This window comes from Centroberyx affinis, unplaced genomic scaffold (genome assembly GCF_046629955.1).
Source record: "Centroberyx affinis isolate AG114_WGS23_722 - 3 ecotype Tasmania unplaced genomic scaffold, CSIRO-AGI_Caff_v1 ptg004041l_1, whole genome shotgun sequence".
In the NCBI taxonomy this organism is placed as follows: Eukaryota; Metazoa; Chordata; class Actinopteri; order Beryciformes; family Berycidae; genus Centroberyx; species Centroberyx affinis.
Window position 1 is genome coordinate 105779 of NW_027281838.1, and position 22352 is coordinate 128130.

At 41.6% G+C, this 22352-nt stretch overlaps 1 protein-coding gene across 1 annotated transcript in view; it reads left to right on the plus strand.

Annotated features, from left to right (window-relative positions):
- The first annotated feature begins 762 nt into the window (after positions 1-762).
- Positions 763-22352, plus strand: part of glsa (glutaminase a) — a 43360-nt gene continuing 21770 nt past the window's right edge. Inside the window, exons 1-5 of the mRNA XM_071542215.1 lie at positions 763-1118; positions 14012-14108; positions 15564-15682; positions 19865-19994; positions 21367-21446. Of these exons, the coding sequence (XP_071398316.1) occupies positions 853-1118; positions 14012-14108; positions 15564-15682; positions 19865-19994; positions 21367-21446 (692 nt within the window). The 5' untranslated portion in view covers positions 763-852. The remainder of the gene's footprint in view (positions 1119-14011; positions 14109-15563; positions 15683-19864; positions 19995-21366; positions 21447-22352) is intronic.

Below are 22352 nucleotides of genomic sequence, written 5' to 3' on the forward strand. Positions count from 1 at the left end.
TACTTAAAGGATTTGAGGACGTTTTCCACCACTGACCAACAGTAGTTGAAGTATACTTAGGTAGAGCTGGGCCCTATCACACCCTAGCATTGGCCCTATCCATGTTCTAAAGCTAGAAGTAATAAAATACTACTATTTCTAGTCTTGTCCAGGTTCTGATATTCCTATTATATATCTATAGGATTTACAGTGTGTGTGTGGTACTCAATAGTGTGTTTATAGCGACCTTTTTGTATTTTACTGGATTTTATATCCTATTGTCTTACTATAATATGCGTATAGTAATCTATACAGAGTGTGTCCGCGGTACTCAGTAGTAATAGTATTTTCTTTATATTCTATGGTATCTATATTAGATATTCCTAGGGGTTTAAAGCTTTGTTGTGATTTTTGCATGGTGTCATAAAACTTGTAGGACTGCTACTTATATACAGTATGTTATATTTTAAGCAATTTATCATGAAGGGGCAAAAATACTGTAATCAAAGAGTATTTATTGAACCTAATCGATAAAATGTTCGCTCATGGTTGCAATGAACTGATGGAGAGAAAGGCTCAAAAACACAACACGCGCCCTGTGAAAATAGTGGGTGTGGCATTCATTATGACTGATAGCTATTGCAGCCAATCAGCTGCGGATCTGCAGTGTCATAAACCAATCAGGTACGCGTAAGGTGTGAACGGTAGGTTGTATCCCACTGAGAAACATTTTTGTCGGGTGAGTCACCGGGAAAACCGTTACTCGACCGAGAAAGCCGACACTCACAACGGGAACAGGGCTCTTTAGTTTTGCTGAATTTCTTCACCCAGCCTTAGTTACGCCGCTCAGACTCTCTGCTCGATAGGATTGAAATGTTACATTTTCGGTCTTCGGTAGCGCTCAAGGAGTTGTTTCAATCCCAGCTGAAGCGTCCTTTGACAGGCATCGTCGGTAATAAAGCGTCACCTCCAGCCGCCTACTGCTTCAGCACCGTGTGTTTGGATGTGAGGTCTCCGTCCAGAGGGAAGGCACCTGCCGGATGGAGACCGCAGCACTACGCCAGAGAGCAAGGCATACGAGGCTTTTGCTCCAAGAGTGACGGCCACAATGAAGCCAGCAAGGATTCAGCAACAGAGAAGTGAGTAACGCCGCTGCTGTCAGATGCTAGCCGCTAACTAGCCCCGATCCGTTACGTTTTATTGCATGGAGATAACGTCACGCCAAACTCCCTTTTAAATAATCTCGCATTTCAGTGTTGCTTTGCTTATCACTAGATGTACGTGCAGGGCAGAGCATGGCTTAAGATCTTTTACGAATCTTTAGTGTCTTTTGGTAAATTCGGCATGTAAGCGATTCGCAAAATCAGCCGTTAATTTGAATAAAAATCTCAATTTTTAGAGCTGATTCCATGCTACACAGCCCACCACAGTGTACTTTGGTGGAGGAGTATGAGGCGAACCAATTCTAAAAGTTGAATTTTTATTTAAATAAGTCCTGCTTTGTGTATTGGATGTTTGCCGAATTTTAGAGTGGCTCCCAACGATTCGCAAAAGGTCTTAAACCATGTTCTACCAAGTATGTTTTGTACCGATAAGCAAGGGCAAGTTTAACTGATGGAGTTTTAGAATGGAGTGTGGTGTTCTGTGCTCCATACGAGAGAACAGCATGTATCCGGGCTAGCCGCTAACTAGCTAGCTTCAAGGCTTATGGGTTGATCGAGCTAGCTAGCCACTAACGTCAGCTAGCTAAGAGATAACTGTGTGTATGCCAGTTAACCTGTCTGGCTAGCTAGAAGCAGCGGAAGAGAAAGATAGGCAGAAATCACCAGTGACACTACGCCCACCCACAGCGGTCAGTACAGGATACCTTGTGAAATCGGCTCTGTGCACGGCTAGCAATGGGAGGCATTGATGTTATACTACCAAATAGCTGTTTGGGTAGCGGGGTCCATTAACACAGTCTTTCCTTTAAAAAAAACTATCATTCATCATTGTGTCAATATAACCGCAAATAAATCGGCATCTGGGTTATAACATTGCCTCCGATATAAGGCTTAGAAGCCGAGACGGGAACCTGTCCGATCATGGACGCACGGGCTTTACTACCAGCCTGATCGTGACCACCAGCAGCAGCCAGAAGCCACAGCTCGCGAATTACACCCAGCACATGTTAAACCCAGCGAAGCAGAAGACTGAGCTCAGCTGCTCTTGCTTTTGAAAATTATAATGTACAACAATGCCGGTGTCTGTTTAACCTAACGGGACTATCCCGGCTAGCTTCCCTCAAAGACATTGTTGTTTTATGTTGTTGTTTTGTTGTTTTCTTTCATAAACCGGGAGACCAAACCTCAGCTCAATGACTAGTGAAGGTCAGTCGCGATTGCATCTTTTCTCTCGTTCCCAGCTGTTCCCTTTCTTAACATGAGCATGGTGGTAAAAGAGAATAACATGGGCTTTGAGTGTGGACATTTAACTGTTGTGTTTTATCAACGCCATGCTCCCACACTTATGGTGCTTCGCCCTTTATCGGCCTTTAAAACTCTTTATTAGCAACCATAAAACATTAGATTCCCTCCTCATGCTGTGTTACACCTTTTAACCAACTTAATTCGTAATCATTATCAAATAATATACACTTCTTTTCATAATTTACACTCTCTTTTTGAATTCTACTGCAACACGCTTTACATAGAATGCTCACATAAAAATAATAATTGACATTAAAAGTTCTAAAATAATTTGAAACGGTGAGTGGGGGAAATATAAAATAACAATAAAGCATAATCGAAATTTAAATGAATTAAAAGATAAACCCATTACAGAAGAGAAAGGTGGGATGGTTCCACTAGCTAAAAGCAGTAAAACACGCTTCACTAAAAGTTGTGAAAAAAATAGTTTTTGTGTTCTGAAACCTCGTGTGGAGGATCATGAGAAAAAGAAACCATATTTATGTCAGGAAAAAGCTGTATATCGGTCAGATTTGGCCGTAACACAACAGGAGGCTTTACTATCCTCCTGTTGTTTGAATTGCATTACATGAGCATAACATTATCCTGTCAGGTGGTATTTGCTGTCCTGTTAGGCGGGCAGATAAGGCTGTAACTGAGTATCTCTGGCAGAGGTAATTGTTTAACGTGGGGAATTGGCGAGTCCCGAGAGTGTAGTGAGGATGAGAGTCCTCCTGGTAACAGATTATATGCAGGTTAGGAGCGTTTAAATGCCAGTTCACTACATCAGTGGTTCACAACGTGGGGTCCGGGCACCACCAGGGGTCCTTGAGGGAGTTTCAGGGGGTCCCCAGGAAACTGACTAATTGTTAAACTTCACCTTTATTTCATTTACAAGAAGTTAACACAGTTAGAGAATGTAGAAGAATGACTATTTTGATCATAGTTCCACTGTTATCTCTCTACCTACAATACAGATAATCATAGAATTCTGGACAAAATCATATCTAACAATAAAAATATTTTCAGATCTGGGTTTGAGAGATGAAATCTCATCAAATGGGGGTCCATGGGCCTGTTGTGGACTAAATTAGGGGTCCTTGATATGAAAAAGGTTGAGAATCCCTGCACTACATCATCACCTCAGGTTCATAAGGCCTCCATGACTCCACTGAGAAACCACTGAAAGCATTTAAGACAGTGATCCTGTTTTACATTGTATTTAGCTAAGGAAGGTTTGCTGGTCATGCTGTGCTTTTCAGTGAAGTTCTGCTTCACGATATATACAGTTAAAAGAAAATCCCACCCTCGGAAAATCTTACACTGTTATTTATCATCAGTCTGTAACGACCAATACACTCCAGGAGTTATTTTGTGTTGAAGTGTTGTAATTTACTGCTTTGGTGAACCCACTTTCCCTCAACCTGCCTCGTCTACTGCAGTTAGTGATTTCCTACGTTCACCCAGAATCCCTTTCGCCCCTTACTCAAATTCAAACCCCAACCTGTCTCTCTGCTGCAGTGCATTCTGGTCTCTCTCCTGCTCCTGTGGGTGGAGAAATTGGTCTCTCTTCCTCTTCTCTGATGGGTCTCTCCCTGTATGATTGTTGAACGTCTCTCGGTGCAAAATGGCGGCTCTAGAAAGAAGCCCCTCGCTCTTTGATTCTGAGTGACTGACACCAAAACCTGACGTTTACCGCTGAGGTTTTACATCCTGAAACATTTTCTCATATCAAACGTGACGTCACCTCGTCTATGATTGGCCAGTTATCCACAGAGACTCTACTTAAGTACCATTGAAACCATCATGAAGCCCAGGCTGGACACTCAGATGTCAGTTCATGCATAACTGTATTCAAATTATACTTTTACAATATATTTCTTTGTTAACGGAATGCACATTTCATTATGCGATAGAATAAATTATTTTCTGTGTAACATTTATTCGTCCTATCTGCTTAGTTGATCTCCTCACTAAAAATCCCTATAAACTAGAAAACAACTTCAGTCCTTGTTGTAAGAATCCAAGTATTCACAGGTGTTTTGCTAACTTTTGCCAGCATAAAATTGATTTTTGACAAAAGCTGAATTCATTACTGATAGATATTATTTTCCCCGCCCTTCATGCTGCCACAGATCTGTTTCCCAGCAGCTGAAAGCCTCCATTCTGTAGCGATGCGTCTTGATTTTAATGAGATGTAAATCTGCCTGGAGTTTAGCGATGCTGCCCCCCCCTCCCCTCTCTCCCTCTGCAAACGGTGTCGGAGGAGTCCGCCTGCATGCTGATGAAGGCCGCCTTCAACCCAGATCCTTCAAAACCTGCTGGGCTCCGCTCACAGTCAAGCCAAACGGACAGAAAGCTTGCTCTTGCTCGATCTTAGGGCTGCACCGTTTTTAGTTTCGATGAGTATAGGAACAAAATTATGTCACTTTTTTTTGGGGGGGACGTCCATCATTTCAGTTGAACACGCAAGGGAAATAATTATGTTAGTTTGCATAAAGGCTACCAGTAATTACCAGTAAAAAACTTGTATTTTGCAATGGCATGACATAAATAATTTGAGGCATTTATCTTATGTGCTTATGTAGCCAGTTGTCAACATTTTGGGAGATTACTGCCCCTCCTAATTTAAGAAGAGTTGTTTGGAAGATATTTGGATTCCCCTCAGTAAAAGTCCACACTCGCCCAGTGATTTACTTTCATCTTGCAAATTTAAAACACCAACCCAAGTCTTTCAAGACATTAAATAATGGAAAAGCGCATAATGTGTATAAATATTGTGTCAATATTATGTAATTATTATGTACATTTCTCTCAAATTTGACTCATTTTTAGTCAGTTCATACTCAGATATAATTTTTCGGGGCAGTTGACAGCCCTAGATCATACATGATTAATTGTGCAGCCCTACTTGCTGTTACAACAGCAGTGTGACAGTTGGAGAAGCTGGCTTGTGGCTTGTAGCTTGTGACGGTTGCTGGTTCGAATCCCTAGACCGGCTAGTTTGGGGGGAAGTGAGTGATGTTCTCCCCTTCCTTCCTCAGCATCTACCTAAACTGAAGGACTGGCTTTGTTGACCCAGTTATATATATATACGATCACTGTGCGGCTGCCTGTTCACTGCAGTATCAGTGTGAGTCATGCAAACTCCCGCTAACACTGTAACCGTTATCAAACAGTAGGAAAGCAGCGGGAGAGGATAGAGCCTCACTCCTACACTGTGTCAAGCTTTTTTACTGCTAACCGATGTTTTCTGTTACCTCTGCCTTTCACAAACAAGGAAATATGACAAATGAAAGTAGGATGATGACGAGAATAAACTTCTAAAAAGCACAGTTCCCAAAGTGCTTTACTAAAAAGGCATCAAAACACGGAAATATACTGTATAATTATCCTAACTGGAGTGTTTGCTTACTGAAATGCCAGGCACGTCTCTAATGCAAAGTGTCTGCAAAGTGGGTTTACAAATATGTGAATGTGATGCATTAACGTTCATCACATAGAAAGTCTAGGCTTCATGATAGGGCTGCAGCATTATGGCAAAAATTCTTGATTATTTAGCTAAATATTGTGATCCCGATTATTAATAACGATTATCTGTCTTGGTTTCAGGAAACAAAATAATTTGATTCCACTTTTGCACCTGAACATACTGTATATTTTCACTTTTTCAGTGCAGTATTTCTCAGTGTAGCAGTAGGCTAGATAGAAAGTCTTGTTTTCACCCTTACTGTCTTAGTCTTAAAACTAAAACAACAAATTTAACTGAAAATATAAGTGCCTAACGTGTAGTGTTCCATATTTTACTTCATAAATAAAATAAAATAAGAATAAGATAACCTGAAGCCTACAACCCTGAGACAAACCCAGTATCTGGAGTTGTTTGTCATCTGGTTTCAAACCAAAGAGTCTCCAGATGACAGATGATGATCCACTGTCGGGAGGTAAAACAGGATTTTCAGGGTTTCCCTCTCTAATGTCGGCCGAACCGTTCTTTTCTACAGAAGCTCTGTCAGGTTTCTCTGCTGCTTCTCCATCTGAACTTTGGTTTTGGTCACATGATGCACGTTGAGCATTCAGAGGCTGTGATTGGTCAGGTGTAATGGAAACACTTATATACAACATCGGGAAAGATAAACACTTCAGTATAGCCAAATTACAAGATTATCATGATATCCGACTATCTATGATAAATTGTGCATCCCTACTACATGATATAGCCTATTTCTTTCTGTTCACATTGTGCTACCAGCCACCAAAACGGCCCGTTTCTTCCCCACAAAATTATCCCATGGTAATAAAATGCCTCATTGCCCCGACAGGCCGAAGTTGCCCCACTTTGTTTCCTTTCACGGACAATTTGCTTTAGTTGTCGGCCATCTGTAAGCAGCCACTTAGCTCAGCTGACGGGTTGTTACCAACATCTTCTCTCCCCTGGGGTGGAAGCCTCTGCTCGTTCTGTTAAATGTCCAGAATAGAGATTATTCCATGAGAAATTATTCATTCTATATCTGCGTACCGTGTAAATGCAACCATGCAGCCAGAAATCTCAGCAGCTGGTCAAGTAATCGATGAGTCATTGGTATTAATCAATAACCCTGTCAACCCCGCAGATATATTATGGTCATTTTGTGCTATGGGGATGAAGAAAAACGTACTTACTGCCCCTTTAACCACCAGGCTACAATGCCAGTCATGAATAAAAAATGAGTTTACTGGGGAATAAAACAGTACAGTAAGAACTAAATTGGTAAAAACAAGTGATATAAAAGGCCAGATGGCGAATGGCCCGGCCACCATCAGTCTTTAGCCTCGACTTCAGACTGGCTAGGAGGGTCCTGAGGCCGTGCTCGGCTCGTAAAGAGTTAAAAATATGGGGAATGCAGGGCAGCTCAGCCCGCCTACAATATTTTTTCCAGTTTTTGCACCAAAGCCTTGGTGTTGGCTTGCTGCCCGGCGGTTGTCAAGGCCTCCAGGAGGAGATGAGTCACTCTCTCAGATTGATTTCTGCAGCGCCGCCTTTCAGCGCTCGGGGGATTAATGTCCGCCTCCGCCCCGAACCGATTTGTCGTGACGTCTCCGATCGATCGGGTCGAACGCACACAGCAGACAGAACGACTCTATCCAGGCTGAGTCCTCGCCTTGTCAACGCCGGCGTCTCTGGCGACGTCTCGAAGCGTGTCGATGAAATGAAGTGACATAACTTACAGTGGGTTGAGTGTCTTCATCCTGTAAGGCTGAATGGGTTGCGCGTGTCACTGATGCTGCTGAGGTTAAAGGTTAGAGGTCAGAGGTTACATTCCCATATTCCTCAGGTAGAGACTGACTGTGAGAAGAGCGACAAAACAGATTTCTCTGGTACTGTGGTTTCAGTAGCAGTAGGTCGGCTATGCATTTTTATATACATTATTAATACTCTTATGCATTATTAAATGGTTTTCCCGTTTCCAGGTATACCTATAATGTTGAATGCCCTCTACTGTTGTAATTTGGTCAGAACCTAAAAAGCACACAATTTCAATAGAGGACTGTCAGGCGACTCGGCGGCCATATTGGAAGACCACAGCCACAGCTCTTGGCCAACTGTCTGTCTCAACAGAATTGAACAGACGGTTAATTTCTGTCTGTTTCTGACTGATCATTTCATCACTGATCAATCTGATTGATTTAGTGTTTAGATAATGTCAGCTTGTTAGCTAGCTAACCATAGCATCTGGTCAGCTAACCATCACTGTCTTGTTGTTAACACATCTGATTAGCACACTAGCTAATGTAGCTAGTAGCAGCTAGCGTTAGCATGTTCACATTAACCTCAGTGTGTTTGCTGGCTAGTTAGCTACTAGCCAGCTCTTGACTCTTCTCAAGCTCCAACTCTTCACGTTTTGGAGTAGAGACTAGGGCTAAAGACAAGACAGTTTACTGTGTCACAGTAACCTACATTTGGAAACAAATCCACCTTATCACACTATTCACTTTTACTGAGAACGTTACTGAATGGATCTACAGCCACACCACAACAAGCTGACTCAGCTGCTCTCTGCTGACAGCTGCTTGCTACAGATTTACACTTTATTAACTAACACACAGTTCTACAGTGTTCCTCCATCATGGAGACTCAGCTGCTGGCAGCAGATTGGTGATATAATTGCAAAGCCTCTACATGCAGCTCTATCTAGAATGGATGTATAGTGTTTTGGAGTAGCAGCTTACAGACAAACGCTCTCTGTGTGGGGAATCATTGACCTTAAAAAATACCAGGAAAATGAGAGGAAGAGAGAGAGAGAGCTAACGAGAGCAGTTGAGGTAGACTGAGAATTAATTAGACGATCCAGGCCGGTCCAGATGTGAGGCTGTCCACCTCTAACCCGGTGGTGTTGCTGCACCCATGGGTGGCATCACTGACAGAGTAGTTTTCCACACGACAGGCCTCATTAACAAACCCTAACCCTTATAGCGTCGCACCGCTCCGCCGTCTCACGCTTCGTACCAGTTCGCCATCTTGTTTTACTGCCGACTCCGACATTTACCGACCCACAGGAAGTGATGTAACTCTCCCTTGAGCTATTAAGGGTGAGCGGGTGTCACTGGCAAATAAGTTTAGTGGGAATCAATTATCAGCGGAGATGTACATTATTGAATGTCTTGTATTAATCAGGAATGTGCTTTTGCAGTTGTTTTGGACATTTTCACAAGATCACAGTTTTTCTGTCTTTATCCTGCTGTTATGTTCTTGAAGAATCTCTGAATAATTATTATCAACATTTGGGTTTATTTTTAGACACAGGCCTATTCAAGACTCATGTTTGGACTTATACTGTTTGACAGTCTTGCACTACTGCTGATTCAGAGTTAAAATGTGCATATTATGTTATTTTAATTAATGAAATTATGTGTTTTTTGCAAAGTGTCAGGTTTTGGAGACATATTCACAACTCCTATGCATTTCATTCATTCATTTCTTTTGTTTATATTAATTAATTGTTCATTTGTGGTCACAGGCCTATTTAATGAGGACTGGTACTCTCATCTTACTTTAGTGAATAATCTGAATAACCAAGTGAATTTTGATTTTGTTATGTTAATACTGTATCAATATGTGTGTGTCTATCAGTGTTACACCTCTGCTTATTGTTAAAATGATATTAATGTTGTTGATGAGTGTGAATGCCACTGTCACTGTTACTAATTCAGTATTATTCCCTTTGCACACTCTCTCCCTGTTGTTGATCCGCTTGCTTTGCATTTGTAAGTATATTTTATTTATTTTATACATTTTTTTTTATTCCATTTTGTGGTAGAAGTAGTGGTTTTCTGGGCAAAGCTGTGCAGCTGCCAGCCGCTCTTCAAACCCTTGAAATGTCCTCACTTCCTGCCAGCGGCTGCGCTTCAATCCCTCCCCTCCACTTCTCATCCCTCCATCCTTCTATCCCTCCATCCCTCCATCGCCACACACACACACACACACGCACATACACAGACACACTCTGATGTGTATTCCTTCCTCACTAGCAGGCATCAGCTCTCCATTAATGAGGTCAGAGATGGACCACACCAACACACAATGAAAAAGCCATCGGGTTATATAAGGACGCAATGAGATGCTAATCCAGATCTCATGACAATTATTTTTAACCCAGTATTAATGCTGCGTTCCAGTGATGTCAGAGAGTCGGAAATCCTGACTTCCAACTAGGAAAAATGCAATTGATCGGCCCTTAAAGTCTGAATTTCAATTAGGAAACTACTTACTTAACGTATAACGTATAAATTTAAGATATAAAGTTGCACTTACAGTTGCTAACAAGCTAGCTGACGTTGCTAAATATCACTGACATAACATTAGCTGTTGCATTAGAGTATTTTACGTTGGGCAAAGAAAAACTCACAGGCGTCCGTCCGTGTTTCTTCCCTGTTTATTTGGGGTTTTTTTACAAACTGGACCTGGATCTGGGAATTTCTGACTTCTAACGTTGAATGGAACGTAGCATAAAACGCTTTCTTTCTCAAAAGCCAAGCAGTTCATTGGATAATGACCAGTCCTGACGCAGGCGCCGGCCCAGTGTTTCCTCTGTAGATTTCTGAAGCAGTGGTGCTTGGGAAGAACTGTATACTGTTTACTGTTTTGGTCCCAGACAGTTATGGTTTTGGTGCAGGTTGCTGAGCTAAAAATGTATTTCTTTTGATATTTTTATCATAATAAATTAATTCTGAACAGTAGGACTACACTTTGTTTTGCTTAACACCAGAAAGGACAAGCCACTGTTGACAGATATTTTGAATTTTTGTTCTACAATATCTCAGCTTTCAAAGTGAGTCACTTTCTTTGCACTTTCTCTTGTTTTTCAAAATCACACAAGGAAACGTTACTTATAATCCTATTGATGTAACTTGTTGGCTTTCTCTTAGACCCCCAGGATCCATTGGCCATCCATTTCTGGTGGAAAATTTGGCTCATAAGTATTGTACTGTACTTAAAATTTTCTCTTACGGTGGTAAATTCCTTGTGATAGCGCACCACTGCTGAATGAATCCAGTGGAAACCCTGCCAACAGTAAATATTAGATACAGATTTCTGCTACTGCGTCTCCGAAGGTCCAAACTCTGCATCATTTCTGGTCGGCTGCTGAGAGGAGCCTCCTGCCTACTAAAGCTTCACCTTCAAAATACTCTGACATCCTCTCCTAGCGCCCAGGCCAGTGTCCCATGATGCACTGCAGGACAGCGTGAGCCTGGGCACCCAGAGCTTTGCGCAAATCCAATTTGGTGTTGATATGAATCATAGCAGAGAGCCTGCTGTGAGCTGGTCGACCTCAGCCTGTCTTCCTCCTAACGCGCTACTAACTTTCCTGTCAGAGGCGAAAGGATTTGGAAATGCTGCTTAGAATACCAGTCAGGCCGGGAAACTCACTTTCTTTGATGTGGATCCTGAAATTCACCAGTCACTCTCAATATAAGATTAAGATTAAGCTTATTTATTGATTCCCACAGGCGAGTTGGGTCATTGCAGCAGAAAATAAGGGAATACATAGGCTACATAAATACAAATATTGCGATTGGGGGTATTGAACAGAGCAACAGACAATTTCAACATTTCAAGAACATTATGTAGAAATTTATGAAACAAGGTATGGAAAAAATGACTTGCAGCTTTATGAGGGTGTGCAGCAGCCATTTAACACACTGAGACAAAGACAAATTAATTAAAACATTTACCACATGAAAATATACTAACAAAAGAAACATATGCATCAATATTCATAATTATGCAAGGTATGGTTAATAAAACTGGGAAAATACAATGAAAGAAAGGATACCTAAAATGTAAGAAAGAGGTAATAGAGGATAGGAGGAGAAAAGAAAGTCTAAAATACAATAAAAAGAAAAAAAGACAAAAGAAAATGAAGTAAAAAAGATTGATGGGGCTTTAGTTAACAAGTAAAATTATGGGAATATGAAGAAAGCAAATGTGTGAATTTTCAGTTTATATACATAGTGTGCAAAATATGCATGTATTCACATTAGTAGGTCTGCAGAAGGCCATTTTACTGTTTTACCAGCCAGCTAGATGTTTACAGTAGAATCGGAGTCTAAATGACAGTTGGTTAATGTCAAACTCACTAGCTGTTTGTTCACACTGTAAGCAACTTGGTCGATGATGTGTCACTCTATTCTGACAGATTGTGGGCGGGGCATGAGGCTCTGACTGCATCTATGTAGTGTTTTTGCTGCTTTGGTATTGACTTTCAAAACGTTACATTGTTTTCATGAGTTAACATAGCCGGCAAGCATTAATTTGGTCTCACTGATTAAAAATAAACAGATAAACCTCGATAAAAATGTCTTCAGAGTTTACCATCGACCCCAATGATGGACGCAAATGTTCTCCAAGCAACGTTTTTGAGACTTTTATTCCTGTCGTCTTTCAGGTTAAAGTTACAGAGAACTGGGAAGCTTTGAATGGCTGGAAGCAACTTCTTGTTAATTTTGAAGTAATCTGGTTGGCTGTTGACGGCCGATGACCACCAGATGTTCAGCCTAGGCTAACGTTTCTCAGCCAACAAGCTTCCAGACATCAGCTGACATCACATCAGCTCTGTAGCAGATGAATGGACTTCCTATGGCTCGTTGCTCGCAGTGTGAACACACGGTTACGTACCAGCCCCAATAGAAAATGTACCAGCATTCGGCGGGTGGCTGGTGGTCGTTTCCCAGCCGGATACAGGCCAGTGAATAACATGGCGGCAACGTGCCCAGGGCTTTGGCAAGCCTCCACGTCCCAGCTGTGACAGATAAGGCCGAGTCATTACAGTTTACACATTGTGCTTTCACATGGCTGAATTGCACCGACAGTGCAACCTCACACACAGCTTGGAGGAAGTAAAAAAAAAACCTCACTTCTCTCAGTATGTATTATTTATCATGAATTGTTTTTTACTGTAACTAAATGTGCTGCTGCTGTCTTGACCCAGTGTCCCTTGATTTCAACAATACTAACCTGGGAAAGTACATGCACAATGCTAAATTCTTCTTAGGGGCTAGGCACTATCAATTCCCTGTGTAACTCAAAAGGTAGAGCAAGGCACTGACACTGCCAGGGTTAGGGGTTCGATTCCCTGTGTAAAACTAAAGTGAATCCTGTGCTTATTTACACCATAATCCCCTTGAGAACCACATTCCTGACTGGTATTCCAACAAAAGTAGATAAGTCTACAGTGGCCTTATTCCAGTGTATTAACCTGTGGAAAAGTACACAATAGTACTTTCTTAGTACTTATTTATCTCACTAATATTGTTAACAAAGCAAGTATCATTTATATTAAAGAGCTTTTTTAAGCATCATATTATCAAATTAATTTCAATACCTTGGTATAAGTACCGTAAACCAATGAGAGCATGGTGCAGATGATTGTTCTCCTCTATGTCACAGCAGTAGTATTGTTAGTTCTAGTGTTTCTCCACATTAAGACTACATTTCCCATCAGCCCCGTAGCGTCCTACCTCTCCCCTCCCCCTCCCTGAATAGGATCAACACGTTGGAAGTGATTTCTCCATCTTCCTTTCCCTCCTTCCACCATCTGCTGCCAGAAACTCTTTCAGCTTTAGCTCCGTTTTGCTCTGGAGGAACAGAACCTCTTCCTGTTTTGTGCCGTAAAGCGATCCAGCAGATTTCCCTCCAGATCCACCAGGTGGAGAAACAATGGAGGATGCAGAGTAGAGGCTGATAGAGGCTGACAGGCTGCTCACTGAGGGTCTGATTTGTTTACAGTAATTAGTCCAATGTCTACTTTATTTATTGATGTTAAAATGTTACACAGAGCACCTTAAGCAGTATTATTGTGTACTTAAAATACATTTCCACATGTTAACACATTGCAGTAAGGCCACTGTATGGTAGTGTTTTCCAGTACAGTGTAACAATACTACTCACCGCTTCTCCTTGCAGTCAAAACGCTTTTTCTCCTCCCTCTGCTGCAGTTTCCCCCATGTTCCCATTAGACCTGGCCTCAGATCTGTGTGGAGTTATTCTTCTCATTTTGCTGTGTGCTGTGTTTTTTTTTTTTTTTTTTTTTTTTTCTGTCCTGCAGGAGAAGGAAGGCAGGCATCCTTCCCAGCCTGGAAGACCTGCTCTTCTACACCATCGCAGAGGGCCAGGAAAAGATCCCTGCACACAAATTCACCACAGTGAGTCTTCAGAGGAGGGAAACTCACTTTCACTTTCTGTCTCATGCTTTTATGCAGAGCGAAATACATTGTCAGTAGAATAGGCTGCAATTCTTAGATCGCCATTTTAATAATCAACTGATATTAAGGAGTGCAGGGGTCAGAGCCACGGCACCCTGACCACATTACAGAGAGGGAATTACGAGTGAGAGAAATCAAAATGAGAGCTAAGAAGATTAGTAGCTGGCTTTTTTTTTTTTTTTTGATGAGAACAAATTAGAGGATTTTTTTACCCACAAGCTGCAGCGGCTGGTTGATTCCAGCATTCACCTGCCACTTTAACCATTGTATGAGCTAAACAGACAGAAGTAATCTGCAAAATAATAGTTTACCTTCCTAAGTGACTGGTTGAGTACTCAAACTTGCCAGCTATAGCCAATACCAGGGTTTCTACACAAGTCTGGCAAGTTTGGAAATGTATGGAATAGAATTTGGTAATTTCCATGTCTTGAAATTGCACAAAAATGTTCAGAAATGTATGGAAAAAATATTGTTGTACTGTCCCGATGTACGTTTTCTGTGGTTATACAGTAGATCAAATATTATCTCACATATTGTGACACAGTTTGTTGCTATGAAGAGTGATATGTATGCTTAGTGGGGGGCAAAACCGCTGTTGACATAAAACATACTGAATGCCAGTCAACAATCTTCAAATCAAATCAAGAAATTAAGTTCGGAAAAAATATGAAACTGTAGAAACCCAGCAATACACCAGTATTTGGCTGGTGGTAATTCCCCTCCCTAATCTTGACTCATAAGAGAAATGCTGTTTGTTAATACAATTACAACAGTTCAGCTATTTTTATGGATATTAGGCCTATTTAATTAAGGTTAGTTTATTTTCACAGGAATAAAACACACCAGCAAAGTGCAAAATAAAAACACTGATAAAACATGTTGATAAAAAAAAAAAACCAGAAACGAGATGCAAATGACTAATTTGTATAAGTGAGAATAAAAAAAACAAGGAGCTTAAAGCATTTAACCCAGAAACCAGTAAAAGAAGCAAATAAACAAGTATGGGTGTCAATAATATGGATGATCTTACATCAGTAAACAGATAGTCAGAGGTGGAGAGTCCATTTACTCAAGTACTGTATCTCAGGTTTTTTCCATTTAGTACTGCTACTTTCCCTTAAGTAAAGGATTTGAGGACTTTTTCCACCACAAGTAGTTGGCATGCTTCAGAGCTTAAATATCATGTTGAGCTGTCTGGTGGCCGGTGTTGATCTCCCACCCAGGCTGAATTATGAGCAGGGTAATAGGACATGTTGGGCTCTTCACGGGGCCTTGGAGCAAGGCTTGTAGGTTTATTGATCTGCTGTCAGTCACGCCCTCTTCAACATGATCTATACCCCGCCCCCCTCACCCCTCCCCTCACCCCTCCCCTCCCCTCCCCTCCTCTCTCCACAGGCTCTTAAAGCCACGGGGCTTCGCACCGGAGACCCCCGGCTGAAGGAATGTATGGAGATGCTGAAGGTGACGCTGAAGACCACTTCAGACGGAGCGCTGGACCGACACCTCTTCAAGAAGTATGTATTCAACCTTTATTTAACCTGGCAGTCCCACTGACGCTAAGAATCTCTGCAGCATCCAGACAAACAACATCCAACAAAATACGCCAAAACACAATCAAAATCACATAAAAAGTAAAATTTTCTATGTAAGCGTTCCAAAAGGCAGTGGTCCAATATAAACCCAGCATGGACCAGACCAATTCATTCATGGACCAGACCAATTTAAATCTAGACTAAATGGCGGAGACAAGTCTGCCATAAGATCCTTCATTATCAGTTAAAAGGTGTGGAGGATTAACTGCTCTATATATCCTTAACTATCTATCTAACTCGTAACACTGGTGACAAATACAGAGTAGGATACCATTAGTTTCCTGCATGTTAGTCGGGCTGTGTGACACTAAAAACAAATTCTGATTCTTTTGCTTAATATTGTAGTATGAATTGCAAAGTATATGGCCACAGCTTTCTTTTCTTATCCTTTTTACATCATTTGGTCTTTGAGTGTTTAAAAAAATTGAAAGTCAAATTGACAAACCAGTATTTCAGATTTACTTGGTTTGAATATGATGAAAGATTTTCTCCAACGTGCATCTTGATTTGTTGGCGCGGGATTCACCACAGCGCCAGAAAACATCATGACTGACATACATACCTTTCCCTTTCCAAAAAACAGCTGTAACCAATGTATTTGGGTATTTAGTAGTGTTGTTGATGGATTCAGGTCCAAATCTTGACATTTTAGTGCAAAGTATTTGGATTCTACATATTGTGTTACAGATATGCAGAGCAACTTTCACGTTCTAGAGGCATTTTTTTAATTTCCAGGATAGAGGCATTTCAGCCAAAACTCTTTTAAACTGTTTGGCAGCAGCCATTCGTTGGCCAAAGTCAGCGGTCTGTTTTAAGTAATATTCATCTTGCTGTTCCACCTTGATTATTAGCATCAATCTTTTATAACGGTCTGTCATAGGAATTATTGATGCCGGTCAGAGGCCTCGGCATTTCCCTGCAGCAGAAAACGGTCACTGCATGTCATTAATTATTCATCACTGCTTGGTCTAAACGTCACCGGCATCTTCTGGAGGTTTTCTCGGTCCTTCCAGTGTTTCCTCTGTTTCCTCTGCATTAGTTCAGTCACTGTGTGCCTTCACTGCAAGAGCATGTCCTCCACTGCTACAGAAAAAAAGAAGCTAAAATAACAATAATTTAGTCAAGTATCCAAAGAACAACACTGCCTCCTGCACTAGAACCAGAACTGTGACCAGAACAGGTACAGATATTGAACTTGGAAGTTACAGTTGGTGTGCAGGGTTATTGGTTATTGGTTGAAATTATTATGTATGCCTGCTGGTACGACATGAAGTAAGCACTGAAAATATGCCTAGTGTACAGAAAAATTTTTGCACATAACAAAACATGGCATTTTAGTCAAGACAACCTAATAAATAGATATTTATTTTTGAATATTTGAGTTTGCATTTTTACATTTAAGGCAGCACCTCTTCTCATGTTAAATAACAAGTGGAAGTCATTTCACTGTGACATTAACGCTGGTAAAGACTAATGCTGTGATACTCCAAAACCCTCACAGGGCTTTGTTACTAGGAAACAGAGTCAGTCTCAGCACTGTTTCCTTTTATATTCATGCAGCACTGACGCACCATCGCAGCAACACCACTGCCAGCACTGTTAGAGAAAATACTACATTTAAAAAAATCTATATAATCAAATGGCTCCTTTTTTTGATTTGAACATTTTTAGCTCTGCAACCTGCAATATAACCACAACCGGGAACAAAACGGGGCTAGATGTGGAATCAAAAGTATTACTCCCTCTTAGCTAGTTTAAAACCCCAGAGGAAACGGTGCGGAGCCAGAAGTGGGCGACAGCTTGGGGACACGGCAGCGCGGAGCGTCGGGGCGCACGGACCGCACCTCAGCTCTGCAGCTTCTGGCTCCGATCCACCTCGCTCGCCTCCCTCCCTCCCTCCCCTCCCTCCGGCTTTATTTCTAGAGCCCAGCCTGGGAGAGCGAGCCACGTGAGCAGGCGGTGGAGCGTGGCGTGCGTTTCCTCCACAGGGAGCCTCCACGCTACAGGGATTAGACGGGGGGGCTTTTAGCTGGGCCGGTTGAAATCTCTCAGCTCCCGTCAGTATACACAGCTTCTACCTCACTCTTCTCATGTGGAGTTGTGTGTTTTCTGTTCGTGGTCCTTTGTTGCTCGGGGGGGGGGGGCTGTCAACTGAATCACTGTAGCTCTACATCAAGTGACATCACCATGCAACTATTCTGTTTGTCTGTTGAGCTGATTGATGCCGTTACTTACACAGTTCTGTCGATAGTCAGATGCAGCTCACTGGGTAGAGCAAGGCACTAAAGCGCATTTTATACTTTAATGAAAATAGCGTCTCTGCATGTAAACTGATGGTATTTGACACATATTTGGGGTTGACAAGGGTTGCGAACCTGTTCCAAAGAAAAAAAGTCAGTTCCCGCACACACTTATCACCTCTGCATTGATTTATTTAAAAAGAGTCAACGTTTCGGTCACAAGGACCTTTTTCAAGACATATCAATTGTAAAGTGACATTAGTGCTTAAATACACCCCATGATTGCATAACAGTCCACAGCTGTGTTGGAGGCGTGTCCATGATCCCATACAACACCTCACTCATTTAAGATTCCCTCGATTGTCAAAACACACAACATCCACAATTGTACACATCCAAAATCCTTCTGACACTGCTAAAGAGCAAAACATCCTTTTCTCTGGTTAGTAGTGTATATATATAAGACATAGCACAAGTTCACAGTATACAAAAAAATCCCATGGGGTCCTACAACTTGAAAATCAATCATGTACAAATGTGCAAAACATGTACTCCACAACAACATTATTTTCGGGAAGACATGCCCCCCCCCCCCCCTTTTTTTCCCCCCCTTGACAAAAAGAAATCCATCTCTATATAAAATAGTTTATACCATGGTAGAAAAAACCTTTTATATATAAAACACACAGGTCAAAAAAAATCTATTTAGGGATTTGACAGTAGGTTGGATTCGACAGGACAAGGGTTGCGGACCTGCCCAAAAACCTCAACTTCGTGTCGAGTCTACATGGAATCGCGCACTCTGATTGGTTGATCATAGGGGCGATCATGACGTGTGCTGTTAGGGAACCGTCCGCCTCCGTCAACAGCAGACTGCGGTCAAGATGGAGCGGTCTGAAGAGACACAGAGGCACATCAACGCAGAAGTATAAAAACTGTAAGCACCACCACATTCTTTACATACGCATTTTACATCATGTTTATGTTACGTTCCACTATAAAATGTGTTTAACACTGCCAGGGTTAAGGCAGTGGCATACTTACGATGAAGTGGAGCTTGACCCAAATAGAGACACGTTTGAGCACAAATGTCTCGGTGACTGTGTTGGTTAACCTGGGGAAACCAGATATAGTGGTGACATATAAACTCAGAAGAACAGAAACAAAGGCTGCGGTGGAAGAGCGACAAAGGAATCTGAGGGAATCTGAGGATTTGGAAACTGTGTGATCCTCATAAAGGTGCAGAAATCCTCTATGGATTCATTTTGAAGAGTCGACCAGATGGAGATGGAAACAAAGGCAAGGAAATGGAGACGCTTCTCTACAAGGCAACACAACAGATCATGTGATATTTTTGACCAATATTAGATGGTACACAGTTGGGGCAGGTGTGTTAAGAGTTCGATTAGTTCGGCCAGCAAGTCCGAATCCAATGCGACGCTTTGTTTTTTCTGCAAACATGTCCTTTTGTCTGTACGAACCTGCTGAAAGGCATCTAGGGGTTAAATTCCCCGTGTAGCCCAATGGGTAGAGCAAGGCACTAGCACTGCCAGGGTTAGGGGTTCAATTCCCCCTGTAAAACTAAAGTGAAAGTCAATTTTGTGTACTTTTCTGCGGTTGAAACCTTACATGACATCGTTTTTTTCTTGGTGCAGTAAACCCCACCCATCTGATCCTCCAAGTACGTTAAATCAAACACTGAAAATTATTTACAAACTCTATATGACCGCAGTTTAGGTTCATAATCAGTTTCGTTTGCATCAATTATGAGTTCTGGATCTGCAGCTTGACCAGGACACAAGTACCAGTCATGGTTACGGGCTGCCTGGAGGCCTGAACTGTTGTGTCTCCTCTCCCTGCCTAGATGTGTCCAGAGCAACATCGTTCTGCTCACCCAGGCCTTCAGGAAGAAGTTTGTCATCCCGGACTTCCAGTCTTTCTGCGCCCACTTCGACGAGCTCTACGAAAACGCCAAGAACCTGTCAGGAGGGCAGGTGAGCGAGGGATGCTGGGAGGACGACGGGGCAGGAGGGGCATTGTGTTTTTTTGAATGGGGAGAGTGGTGCTAGTTACACCATATTTGTTTATTGATTCCCATTTATTAGGAAAGGTAATATGGCTGTACGATCCATGCGCTCTTCATGGCAGTGCATTCAGACAGAAATGAGGAGTGGAAACACATTGACAATAGCTGGAAAAAATAATTTTTACATTACAGGTGGTTCCCCTCTTCTTATTTTTCTAGTATTTTTGCCTGCATGGGAAGCCTTTGACCTTTTCCACTCCCTTCACAGTCGTCGTGTTGATAACCTTTCCCTTGTTCTTTATTGTCTGGAAGCCAGTCTGTCTTGGCAGCGTTTTGAGAGCGTTTTGCAGGAAGTCATGCTCTGCCTGCTCCATGCTCCTCACTTTTTCATCTGTCGGCCACAGATGAGAGGCCACTGGTAGATCCCAGAATGCACTTCAAACTAGAGCTGAAACGATTAATCGACAGAAAATGTATCGATTATAATTTTGATAATCGATTCATCGTTTTAGTCATTTATCAAGTAAAATCACCAAACATTTTCTGGTTACAGCTTCACAAACTCTAAGATTAGAAAGTTTCATATCATTATAAAAGCAATACTTTGGGTTTCTGGCTGCTAGTCAGACTATGTCAGCAATTTTAAGAATCACTTTGGGTTCTGGTGACATGTGATGGGCATTTGTCATTATTTCTTACATTTTATAGACTAAATGATTCATTGATTAATCAAAAAAAAAAATCAATAGATTAATCGATAATGAAAATAATTAGTTAGTTACAGCCAAACTTTCACTGTTTCATAGGACTAAACAGTTAATCTTGAATAATCATATATCGTGATTTTAATTTCCACAATTGATAAAACGCTGTGCTGTTGTTGAAAATAGTTGGTATCAGATGGTGAAAGTGCAGTAAAATACCTTTGTTCATTAAATCATCAACAATAATACACTTAAATTAGTTGATATTTTTATTGAATAACTCTTCAACCAGAATCCTTACACTTGGTGTCAGAGATCAGCTTAAGCTCTGTAGTTTTTCAACATTTCTTCGGCCAGGGAAGGTTTGCTTCACACTAACGCAGGTTCACTTACTGAGCGAGGAGCGAGCGTTACTCAACCCCTTTACACCCAGTCACTTTTCCAAACTGGTCTGCGGATTCAAACTGGTCCCAAGCTGCTTCTGTAACCTTTACCGACTCAATTTGGTCTGATCCCTTGTGTAACTTTTGCCTTATAAGCAAACTATGAACTTCACTTAAATATGAAAATGATGAATTGCTATTATGTGGACTAGCTTGGTCAGTGTGTGTTGTGCTGTGCTGTGTTGCGGTGCAGGTGGCGGACTACATCCCCCAGCTGGCCCGGTTCAGCCCAGACCTGTGGGCCGTGTCCCTGTGCACCGTCGACGGACAGAGGTACAACACGCTGGAGCCAAACCAGGCTCGATTTCACAATCCACTCCTGCTGGATGCCGGCTCGGTTTACACACACTTGGAAAAAAAAATGCCTGTTTTGTTTATATTGTACAGAGACATAGGAGAATATGGAGTAAATGGCTGATTAATTATTTATGGCCTGGCAAGAGGAAAATTGCCTCTTGATGGGAACAGGGGGGGGGAGGGTAGAACAAAAATGTAGCCTAGTAGTAATAATAGAAAAATAATAATAGCAGGGAGGCAAGATTATGCACACAAATACCTGCATATGGAATGGAAAATCACTGTTGTCGGGCAAAAAAACACATATCTGCAACATGTTGTATGGAAAGAAGAAAATAATGCTGTTTTCTCATTAACGTCCATGTATTTTTCATGGAGGTTTCAACAAGTTTCAGGTCATAAAACTCCCTCAAAACATAAATGACCATGGAAACTTTATGATCAAGTAAGAAAAAAAGGCCTATCTGACAGAAATCAGCTGTACTTTGTATTCATGAGCAGCCGTCAGCGGGTGAACAGAGCGGTCGGCTCTTAAACTGCAGATGCTGAACTGTGGGAGAGAGTTTGCTTAGGAGTCCAAACAAATTCATTTTAACACACACACACTTTGAACAAACCGGCTTGTCAGGAGGCGCTTTACAGAGCCACAAAGGACATGAACGCAGAAACAGTTGAAACGGAAGAAAACAACAGACTCAAAAGACAACAAATTTAAAGACACGACACCACAGCTTGTGTGTGTGTGTGTGTGTGTGTGTGTATTTTGATGTTTATTATGACCAAACAGACTCACAAGGATAGAAAGGTGAGGAAAAAAAACTCCAGAATGAGGACCAGCTCCTTTAAGGCGTTAGTTTAGGATTAAGGCTTTGGTTTAGGGTT